Raw genomic sequence first — 14,310 nt, forward strand, 5'->3', positions numbered from 1 at the left:
CAACTATACATCATGTACTTTACATTGACCCCTGCTCCTCTAAAGGTCACCAGTAGGTTCTCTGCTCTGACCCGCTGACCAACAAAACACTGTGTTAAAGAGAAAGCTAATGCTGGTACTAGAGCTTTGTGTTCATATTGAGTTAGCAAGAATATTTCCAACTCTCAGTTTCCGGCTGAGAATACAGAGGGAGCATTGGGCTCTAATGAGGTGTCTCTATTTGTCAGGCAGATCAATCAGTGATATAATGAAGAACACAGGCTTGCAGGATCAGTGCTTTCCTGTGACAATGCAATAAGATAAGAATCTCTCAACTTTTGTTAAAGAGCTTGGTGAGTAAGGAAAGTGCAGCTCCGTACTGCCACCAGGTGGCAAACCCAACATGACTTTCCTCTTTCAAAACTTTGTGACTCACCTGAAAGTCTTTTCACACCAGTTGCCATTAGCACCAGTAATTCCATAATAATAATAATAATAATAATAAAGCAATAAATGTTGCAAGATATATATATACGGGCGGCATGGTGGTGTAGTGGTTAGCCCTGTCGCCTCACAGCAAGAAGGTCCGGGTTTGAGCCCCGTGGCCGGCAAGGGCCTTTCTGTGTGGAGTTTGCATGTTCTCCCCGTGTCCGCGTGGGTTTCCCCCACAGTCCAAAGACATGCAGGTTAGGTTAACTGGTGACTCTAAATTGACCGTAGGTGTGAATGTGAGTGTGAATGGTTGTCTGTGTCTATGTGTCAGCCCTTTGATGACCTGGCGACTTGTCCAGGGTGTACCCCGCCTTTTGCCCGTAGTCAGCTGGGATAGGCTCCAGCTTGCCTGCGACCCTGTAGAACAGGATAAAGCGGCTAGAGATAATGAGATGAGATATATATACACACACATACCCACCCACCCTAGGTATTCCTACCTATTTGCCAGAAAGAATCCAAAACAGCAAGGAATTGGCCGAGAAGAAGCGATTTTTGTTGAACCGCTCATCAAGGCTTAATTAGTCCATAACTTCATTAATAATTGTAATTAAGCAAATCTGGGTAGAACTTCTATGAACCCCAGGTAATCCTACCTTCATGCCAGAAAGAATCAAAATTGGTGAAGAACTGAGGGAGAAGAAGCAATTTTCGTGAAATGTGGATGACAGACGACACACGATGGCATAAGCTCATCACCTATCAGCCGGATGAGCTGCTGCTGCTAATAATAATAATAATAATAATAATAATAATAGTCAATGATTTTAGCCACACCCTACCTATAGCATCCTGTATGTCAGTTTATCTGGTAACCAGTTTGACCCTTTATTCAAGGCTGTCATCATTTTAGCCCAAATTACACTCAAGCTTTTACTTGACTTCTATTTGTTGCTTTCTATTCAAAAGAAAGGAACTAGTTTATATCCTGATGGTAGACCAACGACAGAAACAGAGACTGTGGTTTAGTCATTTATAGCTACAACATGGCAATTGAAGCAATAAATTGGGCCAATTGACTTGAATTGGCTAAATCATTCTATACAGCTAAATTAAACATATTGTTTTAGTTTTTGCAATTAGGGCTTCAATGATGCAATTGCAAATTACAACGCAGAAACTCACTAGGTCTTAAAATACTAAAACAAGCCCTTAAAAATAGGAGTATTTAAAGGGGAACTCTTTTTTTTTTTTTTTAATCTGGGCATTATTTTCCCATCTTTGTGGGTCCAAATTTTTAAACGAGACAAAAATGATTGAAATCAGTCTAATATTGACTTGGAATGCTATAACTGGCAACCACAAAACGGCTACAAGATATACTTTCCCCGCTTTAATTGTAAAGCGACCTTGGGTGTGAGAAAGGCGCTATATAAATTGAACTGATTAAAAAATTATAATTAATCCTATGGGGCAATCTTCTGCATCAAACTAAATCACTCGTTTTGCCCACTGACAGGCACATAATGTTTTTATACATTATAATGTTTGACAACGTGGAAAGGATCCATACAGAGATACATGTCAGTTTACCTCTAACTGTAAAGCTTTCTTTCCAGCTATTGAGGTAAACAGACACAGGTATATATCTGTCGGGATACTTTGCATGTTGTCAGACACTATTAGCACTCCTTAGCATGCTAGAGTATTTCTGGTTGCTGTTCAAGCAGTCGCTCATTTAAAAAGGTGTTTCTCTCTTACAACATTTAACACAATTATACGAAACCCTGGCGGCACGGTGGTGTAGTGGTTAGCGCTGTCGCCTCACAGCAAGAAGGTCCGGGTTTGAGCCCCGTGGCCGGCGAGGGCCTTTCTGTGTGGAGTTTGCATGTTCTCCCCGTGTCCGCGTGGGTTTCCTCCGGGTGCTCCGGTTTCCCCCACAGTCCAAAGACATGCAGGTTAGGTTAACTGGTGACTCTAAATTGACCGTAGGTGTGAGTGTGAATGGTTGTCTGTGTCTATGTGTCAGCCCTGTGATGACCTGGTGACTTGTCCAGGGTGTACCCCGCCTTTCGCCCGTAGTCAGCTGGGATAGGCTCCAGCTTGCCTGCAACCCTGTAGAACAGGACAAAGCGGCTAGAGATAACGAGATGAGATACGAAACCCTATTGTTTCATAATTAGCTTTATTTCTGCCGATACCAAGAAGGCTGTAGAACCTACACATCAGTCAAATAATATATCAACCTGGCCTTAATACAAATCTCCAACTGGCACCAAACACAAAGCCTGAATTTCCCTTTAGCTCAACATTTCAGCTGGTGGCTCATTAACAGTAGAATTCTCACATTACTATGATTCAGTTGCTTACGACTGCAGATGTCAGCTTTGAAATGGCATTTTTGTGGGCTATGTTGCCTTTCTGTTTTGTAGTAAAACACAATGCAGTTCTTGCACTTTTCCTTTTCATTTATTTCATGATTTAAAACATTTACCATCTGGGACAATTTTTAATTACAAATGAGATTCAACTTAAAAGGTTGCCACCTATGTAGCAGACTATATTTTTCAAGGAGTGGGGGGAAAGGAAAAAGCAGAACAAAAACATTGCAAGTATGTTAACTCCTCCGTTACGCCATAACAACCACAAAAAGCTGCCAAATGGCGCATGGCCATAAAAATAAGAGCAGTTTAGACTCGCCACAAACTGCCTGAGGTTCAAGAAAAACAAGTATCAGTGCCTTTGGAACGTGCAGTGGATGAGGATGGCAGCCAGCAGAACATTGTTATAAAACAATTCCACCATAAGGAAGTCTTGTGCTCAGAAGGGCTTTCTGATGTGGTGAAGCTGATTCTCTCCATTACTCACTGCGGGATTATATGACAACTTGTTTGTTGCCATTTGTCACGAACTAAATAAAGCACATAACAAAGAAGTTACAAGTCATCAATGAACATAAATGTTCAGAAGGAGTGCTCTGAGCACTGACTTTCACCAACAGAGCGTTCTTTAATCACTGCTGTGTTTATGGTCTTCACCAACATTATCAGGTTTGCTGTGATGGAGATCTTTAGCAGGACATTCAGAGCTGAGCTGCGAGGCCACGTCCTGCCTTTTGCTTTTTTTGTGCACAGCTGCAGGCTTTGAGCAGGGCTGTAATACCTCAGAAATGTCCTGGAAGGTCCAACGCTCCTCCCTTAACACATGTTCATGGAGAGTAAACTGACCCTGCTTTGTCCGGGTCAGCTCCCGCACATGAGCACACGAGGACAGCGCTGCAGAGGGAACACACACACACACACACACACACACACACACACACACCTCAGGCCCTGAATGATAAAACTCTGTAAGCGTAATAAGATGGTATCTGTGTTGCCCAAGGACAATTTCAGTTTTTTACCTGTTCCCAGATCATCCACTAGACTTCTGACATAAAACCCTCCACCGCATTCAACATCTGTTAACATGAAAAGCACTTGTCGCACACTCCGAGTACTGAATATACTGTTAAATTAATAACATTAAGGATTAGGTATCAATGAAAGTCAAAATAATAACTGAATATTTTCAGCCATTACTCATACACATACACTTACCAACACCTGTATAACGCATTCACGCAGTTCTCCGATCAGTCAGTCAATCAGGCAACAGCAGTGCAATGCATCCAATCATGCAGATACAGGTCAAGAACTTCTAATGTTCATATCAAATATCAGAATGGGGAAAATATGATGTCAGGGACTTTGACCGTGGCATGGTTGTTGGTGCCAAAATGGGCGGGTCTGAGTACAGTAAGCCCTCAGTATTCGCGGGGTTTAGGGACCGAACATGGCCGCGAATAAGCCAAAATCGCGAATACTTGTAAACCCCCCCCATAAAACTGCTCTTTATGTAGCGCATGGTACGTTGATGCCGTTGATACGTTGATGCCGTATCGAGAAGTCCTACCTTCTCCTGCAGCGTCATTACCTTCTTCTGGCGCTTAGGTTCCTTGGCAGGAGCCTTAGAAGATGCAGAGCGTTTAGGAGCCATTGTAGGGCGTAAAAATTATTCAAAAATACCAAGAATGCACAACACGTGAACAAGTCTGAACTACGGGAAGCGCGAGACTGTAGTGTACAATGCGCTCATTCGTATCAGCCAATGAGCAGCAGCCCGCCATTCAAACTTCTGCCAATAGCAAGCGAGCATTCGGCTCCGAGAATGTAGCAGTGCGTAAACGTTTGAAGTGCGTAAACGTTCGATATGTTCGCCGCAAATGACCGCGAATCGCTGAGATTTCTGCAAATGTATAGGAGATATGTTCTATATAAAATCCCACGAATATGTGAATTCGCGAATACTGAACCGCGAATAGGCGGGGGTCTACTGTATTTCAGAAACTCCTGATTTCCTGTCATTTTCACACAACAATCTCTAGAGGCCGCACGGTGGTGTAGTGGTTAGCACTGTCGCCTCACAGCAAGAAGGTTCTGGGTTTGAGCCCAGTGGCCAATGGGGGCCTTTCTGTGTGGAGTTTGCATGTTCTCCCCGTGTCCGCGTGGGTTTCCTCCGGGTGCTCCGGTTTCCCCCACAGTCCAAAGACATGCAGGTTAGGTTAACTGGTGGCTCTAAATTGAGCGTAGGTGTGAATGTGAGTGTGAATGGTTGTTTGTCTCTATGTGTCAGCCCTGCGATGACCTGGTGACTTGTCCAGGGTGTACCCCGCCTCTCGTCCATAGTCAGCTGGGATAGGTTCCAGCTTGCCCACGACCCTGCACAGGATAAGCGGTTACGGATAATGGATGGAACAATCTCTAGAGTGGTGCAAAAAACAAAAACATCAAGTGAGCTGCATTTCTGTAGACAGAAATAACTTGTTGAGAGAGGTCAGAGGAGTTGAAGGTGGGGTTTTTCCAATCTGTCCAGTTCCATTGAGCCTGTGCCTACCGTTGTCTCAGATTCCTGTTGACAGGAGTGGAAGCTGAAGTGGTGGTGGTGTTGTAGCCCACAGATTTTTTTCCCACATTCTGATGTTTGATTTGAGCATTAATAGGAACACCTGTGCAACTGCTCATGGAATTATACAATCAGTCAACCCATGAGACAGCAATGCAATACGTACAGTATAATCATGCAGATACAGGTCAAGAGCTTCAGTTAAAGTGGCTGGTGAGTGCACACTTCTCGTTTGTGTGAAAATACTTTGTGCCCATTTGTCTCTATGAGCTACATGTTAAAACAATTAACATATGGTCGATATCCAAGTTTAATTTATTGTTCTGGTTAACTGCAAACAAGATGATTCAATCACTCCAGAAACATGGCATGAGAGAAGAAAATCTTGGTTTCACAACCACTTGAGGTTTGGAGGTAGGCAAATGGTCGAGGAGAACACTCACACTCACTGAGCCCTTTATTATGAACACCATATTAATATTAGGTAGGGCCTCCTTTTGCTCTCGAAACAGTTGATTTTTCATGGCAGAGTTTCCACAAGATGTTGGAAACATTCCTTTAAGATTCCAGTCCATGCTGACATGATTGCATCACGCAGATTCCATCAGATTTTTCAGGTGCGCTTTCATGCTGCAAATCTCCTGTTCTACCACATCTCAAAGGTGTTCCATTAGATTCAGATCCGGTGACTGTGAAAGCCACTGAAGAACACAACACGTTGTCATGTCCATGAAACAAGTTTGAGACGACTTGTGCTTTGTAACATGGTGCATTATCATGCTGAAAGTGGCCATTAGAAGATGGTAAATTGTGGCCATGAAGAGATGCACATGGTCAACAACAATACTCAATAGTCTATGGCATTAAGGTGATGATGGATTGGTACTGACAGGCCCGAATTGTGCTGAGAAAACATTCCCCACACCACTACACCACCCCCACCAGCGTGGACTGTTGACACAAGGCAGGCTGGCTCCATGGATTCATGCTGTTGACGCCTGACCCCACCATCTGTGTGCCTCAGCAGAAATGGAGGTTCTTCAGACCAGGCTATGTTTTTGCAGTCTTCATCTGTCCAGTTTTGGCGAGTCTGTGCCCACTGCAGCTCAGCTTTCTGTTCATGGCTGACAGAAGTGGAACCTAACGTCGTCTTCTGCTGTTCTACCCCATCTGCCTCAAGATTCAAATGTGTTGTTGATTCTGAGATGCTTTTCTGCTCACCACACTTGTACAGAGTGGTTATCGGAGTTACTGTTGCCTTTCGGTCAGCATAAACCAGTCTGACCATTCTCCACTGACCTCCTCTCTCATCACCAAGGTGTTTCTGTCAGCAGAACTGCTGCTCACCAGATCTTTTTTCCTTATTGCACCATTCTGAGCAAACTCTAGGCACTGTTGTGAGTGAAAGTCTCAGGAGATCAGTTGTTCTAGAAATACTCAAACCAGCCCATTTGGCACCAACAATCATGCCACAGTCAAAATCACTAAGATTCCCCCCCCCCACTCTGATGGTTGATGTGAACATTACTTGAAACTGCTGGTCCGCATCTGCACGATTTTATGCACTGCACTGCTGCTACATGAAGAAGATGATTAGATCACTGAACGAATTCGTAGGTGTACAGGCGTTCCTAATAAAGTGTTTGGTGAGTGGATGTTAAAATTATTCATATTTTTAAGTGTATAATTTTACAGTGTGCTGGGGAATCCAGTAAATATATACTGTAAATGTCATTAAAATGTAACAAAAATGTTCCTTCCATTTATAAATAATGATAATTGGAGCAAATGACTGAAGCCTACTATTCATAAATGGCAAAGAGTAACTTTTTAAATAGTTCTACTAACCCAAAGTGAAAAGCGGGGGATTAAAGTCTTGTAAGGAGAGGTTGTAAACTGTAACTGGGCGTGCAGGCTTAGCTTCCACTTCAACGCCTTCCTTCAACAAGGTGGAAAGGCGCTTGCCATCTTTCTTCAGTGCTGAGTACCTACATGTCGAAATGCAAAATATTGACATGAATATCATTTCCTGTTGAAATGAAACATAAAAGAATGAACAACTGTAAAATTTAGCCTTTCATGTAAATACAAATCTCAAAAGACTTTGAAATCAATGTTCCACCTTCTTTTTTTGCCAAAAAATGTGGAATTTATAAAGATTTCAGAGAACCAGTATACAAATGGGTGACAAAGGAAAAAACAGTGGCTATTATACTGCCGAGGCAGTTTGCTGGTATGGTTTCAGTCCACTTGTTCCATCAGAAGGAAAGGTCACTGCAAATACTGAGAGGAAACATTACTATCATGATGGGAGTGGTTTCCCAATGACAATGTCTCCAATCACAGTGCATGAGGGTTCACTGAATGCTTTGATTAGGATGAAAATGATCCAAATCATTTGTTATGGCCTTCACCAGATCTTATCCCATTTGCATATGTATGTGAGATCTTGGACAGCTCTCTCTGAAACCGCAAACTAAGGGAATAATGTTTTTAGAAGAATCCCTCCAGTACAGGTTCAGGTGCACCGAAGCTGATCTAGTCCATAAACATCAAATCAAAGTCCTTTCCACGCCATGTGGCGCATAGGGTGGCACCGATCTCTGTTTCCATAGCCCTCGGCCTCTCGCCTATTACATAGCTGGGGTTACAGTGGGGGGCTAGTCCTCTGGTAACTGCGAGAGTTTGACTCCCCACTCGCATCTGTATTGCAGCGTGCCTTGCCAGATGCTTGGGTCATACCAAACACCATTTTTATGATGGTCTGTGGTAAGATCCAAGTGTGAGAAGAACTCGTGATCTCCTGATCGAGAGGCGGACACGCTAACCACTAGGCCAACTTGTGGTAGTCCATAAAACAGTTTCCTTATATCTGTGATCCATATAATATCTAAAATATATTTGATAACATTTATAAATCATAAAATGATTTTTACTATTGCATTTATAATTATTATTACAACTGACAGGAGAACAACTTCTCACATGACTTTTTTTTTAATCATTGTATCAACAACAAACAAACAAAGTCATACATGGTGCAATGCATTAGAAGGATAAAGATATCAGAATGAACCAAAGACTCACAGAGGGGGCACCTGCATGATTTCACCAGTGAATTGCTTCAGCTTCTCTTCAAAAGCCTCTCTTGTTATGTGATCTTGAGTTAAGAAAAATAATAATTAAAAAATATAATAATAATAATAATAATAATAATAATAACAACAACAACAACAACAACAATAATAATGAACATGATGTCCAGACATCTTGTTTGCTTCTAGAGTTAAAATACAGGGTGTTTAACTGATATTATTTGAGATGTAAATCTCATCTCATTATCTGTAGCCGCTTTATCCTGTTCTACAGGGTCGCAGGCAAGCTGGAGCCTATCCCAGCTGACTACGGGCGAAAGGCGGGGTACACCCTGGACAAGTCGCCAGGTCATCACAGGGCTGACACATAGACACAGACAACCATTCACACTCACATTCACACCTACGGTCAATTTAGAGTCACCAGTTAACCTAACCTGCATGTCTTTGGACTGTGGGGGAAACCGGAGCACCCGGAGGAAACCCACACGGACACGGGGAGAACATGCAAACTCCACACAGAAAGATGTAAATATCCCAGAATAATATAAAATTTTTTGAAACACCCTGTATTTATACTACAACATACCATAGCTTTCCTCTCGAACAACATTTCCTGTAGCATCAAAGGTGTCTGTTGATTTGCCCAGCTCTCCGACAGCTGTATATTTCTTTGAGAAGTTGCAGAGAACAAATCAAACACTACAGCATCACTGAACCCACATCCTGATCCAAAACAATTACTTCAACATACACTGTTGTAAAGAAGAAAACCTTCTGGTTTACCTTTGATCCAGCAAGCATAGAGGTGAGCATCTTCGTCCCTTCCCCAATCCCAACCACTGCAAGACAGGCACACTTGGTTTAGGGTTTAATATCATGACCCTTGCTGATCATGTTGATGTGCACTGTGTGATTTAGCTGTTTTTTACCCAGTACACCAGAAGCAGCGCTGTCCAGAGTCCCACCATGGCCCAGTTTGATAACCTGCTTCTTCCTTTTTCGAGAGTTTGGTTTATCTACACCAGCCTCTGGTGAGATAATGCAGTTACAGAATTAACAGAATATAATCTCATGATGTACTTCTACTCCCTTCAGCTGTGTTTTCAAAACACATCCAGCCTGTTGGTGAGCTCCACTGCAGCTGCTCTGTACATGAGTTCTGTAGCACTGCTTACCTTTCAGCAGCCTTTGTTTCAGCGTGTTTAACACTTCTGTAGATGTCGGTCCCACTTTCTTGTATATGGCAAACATGCCATTTAAAGATTGTAACGTTACTAAACTAACATTGTTTACTGCAGCCATGCTGTTCGCAGTCATTCCTCGAGTTCATCAGGCGCACGAAGATGACGTCAGCAAACGTCACACACTGGTATATTTATTTATTTATTTATTTTATGAGGGGCAAATAAAATAAAAACAAATACATTTTTTTTGATGTTCAGAAATTTGTAAGCACGGAAAATAACTAAACAAACAAACAAAATTATGACATAAGAATTAATGAGAATAAATAATATTATGAACAAATTAGGCAAATACTGTATTTACCACACAGATTTATTTCTTTATTTATTTTGTGAGCGACAAATAAAATAAAAACAAATAAAATAAAAACAAATAAAATTAATTTATTTTATGTATTTTTTGATGTTCAGAAATTTGTAAGCACGGAAAATAACTTAAACAAACAAACAAGCAAACAAAATGATGACATAAGAATTACTGAGAATAAATAATGTGAACAAATTAGGCAAATACTGAATTCACCACAAATATTTATTTATTTGTTTGTTTGTTTGTTTGTTTTGTGGGGGGCAAATAAAATACAAACAAATTCGATGTATTTATTTATTTTATTTCTTTTTTGATGTTCAGAAATTTGTAAGCATGGAAAATAACTTCAACGAACAAACAAACAAACAAACAAACAAACAAACAAACAAAATTATAAAATAAGAATTAATGAGAATAAATAATATTATGAACAAATTAGGCAAATACTGAATTTACCACACAGATTTATTTATTTATTTATTTATTTATTTTGTGAGGGGCAAATTAAATAAAAACAAATAAAATAAAAACAAATAAAATAAAAACAAATAAAATGTATTTATTTTATTTATTTTTTGATGCTCAGAAATTTGTAAGCACAGAAAATAACAAACAAACAAACAAACAAACAAACAAACAAAATTATGACAAGAATTAATGAGAATAAATAATATAATGAACAAATTAGGCAAATACTGTATTTACCACACAGATCTATCTATCTATCTATCTATCTATCTATCTATCTATCTATCTATCAGTATTTGTTTGTTCTTTTCTTCCCTCTTTCATACATACACAAAGGAATTTATGTATTTATGTATCTGTTTGTTTGTTTATTTATTTGTTTGTTTGCTTTCTCATACCTTTCTTTCTTCTTTCAAACAGACATACAAATGAGTTTCTTTCATTCTTTCTTTCTTTCTTACAGAAACTGCATCTTGTCTCCCACAGAATAACTACACTCTGTTAAAATGTGATTCGGACCACAGTATAAACTATTTTTCTGTGACTAATAAAACTGCAGCTGGATTTAACTTTAGGCCCAATTACATTTAACCTTCCACACACACGGATTCGTGGACTCGATGTCTCAGCTACACACCGGATCCACACAGTCACATCCAGTCTGCAGTGTTTTATAAAGTGTAGGGATGTAGATAAGTGATCAGGCCACGTGGGGGCGCTGTTTACCTGCTTGATAAATTTTCTATGGCCCTTAAAGAATGATATTGGGATAATATATTGGCACTCAGTCTCTCCCAGCTGCAGAAGTTTTAAATATTATGTACAGTAGACTACAGACTATATTTAAATATTATATACAGTAGAATATATTTATTCATGAAGCTATGGGAAAGGGTATTGGAGGCGAGATTGAGAAGAGAGGTAGCAATCTGTGAACAGCAGAACAGGTTTATACCAAGGAAGAGCAATTTTCGCTTTAAGAATGTTAATGGAGAAGTACAGAGAAGGCCAGAGAAAGCTACATTGTGTGTCTGTAGACCTGGAGAAGGCATACGATAGAGTGCCGAGAGATGAGTCATGGTATCGTATGAGAAAGTGTGGAGTGAATGAGAAGTATATCAGAGTGGTGCAAGACATGTATGAGAACAGTGAAACAGCAGTGAGGTGTGCAGTTGGAACGACTGAATGGTTCAAGGTGAAGGTGGGACTCCATCAAGGATCTGCTTTGAGTCCTTTCTTGTTTGCCATAGTGATGGATAGCTTGACGGACGAAGTGAGGCAAGAGTCGCCATGGAACATGATGTTTGTGGATGATATTGTGATATGTGATGAAAGTAGAAAGGAGGTTGAGTTGGGTTTGGAGAGATGGAGATGTGCATTGGAACGAAGAGGAATGAAGGTGAGCAGGAGCAAAACATAATACATGTGCATCAATGAGAATGGGGATGAGAGTGTAGTGAAGATGCAAGGAGTAGATGTAAAGAAAGTTGGTGAATTCAAGTACCTGAGGTCAACTGTGCAGGAAAATGGGGGCTGCGATAGTGAGGTGAGAAAGAGAGTGCAGGCAGGGCAGAGCAGTTGGAGAAGGATTTCGGGAGTCATTTGTGATAGGAAAGTCCCAGCAAAAGTGAAAGGTAAGATGTGACCAGCTGTGATGTATGGATTGGAGACCGTACCCTTAACGAAGAGACAGGAGGCAAAGTTGGAGGTGGCGGAGTTGAGGATGTTAAGGTTTGCGATGGGAGGTTGGACAGGATAAGGAACGAGCACATCAGAGGGGCAGCACATGTGGAGAGCTTGGGAATGAAGCTAAGAGAGATGAGACTGAGATGGTATGGGCACATCCTGAGAAGAGATGCAGAGCATGTTGGAAGGAGAAATGTTGAGGATGGAGCTGCCAGGCAAACGAAAACGATGAAGGCCAAAGAGGAGATGCATGGATGTGGTGAGAGAGGACATGAAAGTGGTAGAGAAGGATGTGGAAGACAGAGCAACGGAGACGAAAGATCCGCTGTGGCGACCCCTAATTGGGAGCAGCCAAAAGAAGAAGATGTATATTTATTCATGATTTATTGAGGCAATGAAGATTTAACAATCTGTTTGAGTTTGAGGGTAAAAACCTGCGTGCAGTACATAAGAGCACAAAATGCAGTATCTGAGAGGAAGATAAATGGATACTTAGAGAACTGATTTGGAAGCACACACACAAAGAAAGAGAGAGGTTGAGTACACAGTCCCCACTCAGTACATATCAGAAGCACACACACACGGGGTGTGTGTGTGTGGTAGTACACACTCCCCACTCACTACATATAAGCACACACACAGAGGGGTTTAATACACACTCCCCATTCACTACATATCAACACACACAGAGGGGTTTAGTACACACTCCCCACTCACTACATATCAGCTCATGTACACACAGACAGGGTTTAGTACACACTCCCCACTCAATACAAATCAGCACACACACAGATGGGGTTTAATACACACTCCCCACATATCAGCACACACACACAGGGGTTTAGTACACACTCCCCACATATCTGTCACAGAACAGACAGGAGAGGAGATCAAATGCGCTCAAACCACAGTTTATTAATAATAGGGGAAAAGGGAGTTGGGAGAATGTGTGTGGGTGAAGTCCAGAGGCAGGAATTGCTGGTGGTGACATCTGAGGTCTCCCATCCAAGTACTGACTGGGCCCAACCCTGCTTAGCTTCTGAGATCTGACAGGATCTAGCATAGTCAGAGAGCTGTGGCTGTAGGCTGACAGAACTTGGGTTTCAGGCAGTCTCCAAGCATGCAGTCCCTCAGCAGGCAGGAGTTAGAGAGCAAACTGGAACACAGAGTCACAAATCAGGTAGCAAGATAGGGGACAGAAGGCAGATCAGGTTACCGGGGCTGGAGAGCAGACAGGGTCAAATGGAACAGAAGGCAGGTCAGGGTACCGGGGCTGGAGAGCAGACAGAGTCAAACGGAACAGAACAATTTCAGGAGTCAGAGTAGTAGGAACACAGAGCAGGTTATCAGGCTGAGAGTTGCAGACGATCTGACACTGAGGCTAGGGAGAACTGCAGCTTAAATACACCCAGGGGGAAGCAGGTGATCGGCAACAGCCAATGACAGTCACTGAAAGTTAATAAGAGGAAGTGAGTGCGGGCGTGGCCGGTAATGCTGAGTGGAGATGTTACCTGAAGAGAGAAGCCCACAGGTAGGACCATGACACATATCAGCACACACACAGAGAGAGAGAGGGATTTAGTACACACTCCCCACTCACTACCAGAGGTGATTCTAGAGTTTGTTGTGGCCCCAAGCAAACATTTACAGGGGGCCCTTCTGACCAGTGTTCATCACCAATATGTTATAAATAATCTGACACCAAAGAAAAATGTATGAAACCAAAGTTTTTTAAATTCCAAATGTGAAAATACAATGATAAAAAACAATAAAAACAATAAAAAACAAAATAAATAAGCCCTTGAGCCCCGACTCTCGGGGGGCCCCTGGGTCAGGGGGCACCAAGCAGTTGCCTGCCTTGCCTGTTCACAAGCTGCGCGTCTGCTCACTACATATCAGCGTGCACACACACACACACACACACACACACACAGACAAAGGAGTTTAGTACACACTTCCCACTCACTACATATCAGCACACACACAAAAACACGCACACACACAGAGGGGTTTAGTACACACTCCCCACTCACTACATATCAGCACACACACACACACACACACACACACACACAGGGGCTTAATACACACTCCCCACTTACTACATACAGTGGGGCAAAAAAGTATTTAGTCAGCCACCAATTGTGCA

At 41.8% G+C, this 14,310-nt stretch overlaps 1 protein-coding gene across 1 annotated transcript; it reads right to left on the minus strand.

Annotated features, from left to right (window-relative positions):
• Positions 1-2,651: 2,651 nt before the first annotated feature.
• Positions 2,652-9,782, minus strand: trub1 (TruB pseudouridine (psi) synthase family member 1). The gene is made up of 8 exons (XM_060939922.1): positions 9,629-9,782; positions 9,383-9,481; positions 9,237-9,292; positions 9,040-9,121; positions 8,443-8,515; positions 7,204-7,343; positions 3,815-3,871; positions 2,652-3,686 (listed from the first exon to the last, which is right to left on the minus strand). The coding sequence occupies exons 1-8, from the start codon at positions 9,768-9,770 to the stop codon at positions 3,421-3,423; spliced, it is 915 nt and encodes a 304-aa protein (XP_060795905.1). The 5' UTR covers positions 9,771-9,782; the 3' UTR covers positions 2,652-3,420.
• Positions 9,783-14,310: the final 4,528 nt, after the last annotated feature.

The sequence above is a fragment of the Neoarius graeffei genome, chromosome 14 (assembly GCF_027579695.1).
Source record: "Neoarius graeffei isolate fNeoGra1 chromosome 14, fNeoGra1.pri, whole genome shotgun sequence".
Lineage (NCBI taxonomy): Eukaryota > Metazoa > Chordata > Actinopteri > Siluriformes > Ariidae > Neoarius > Neoarius graeffei.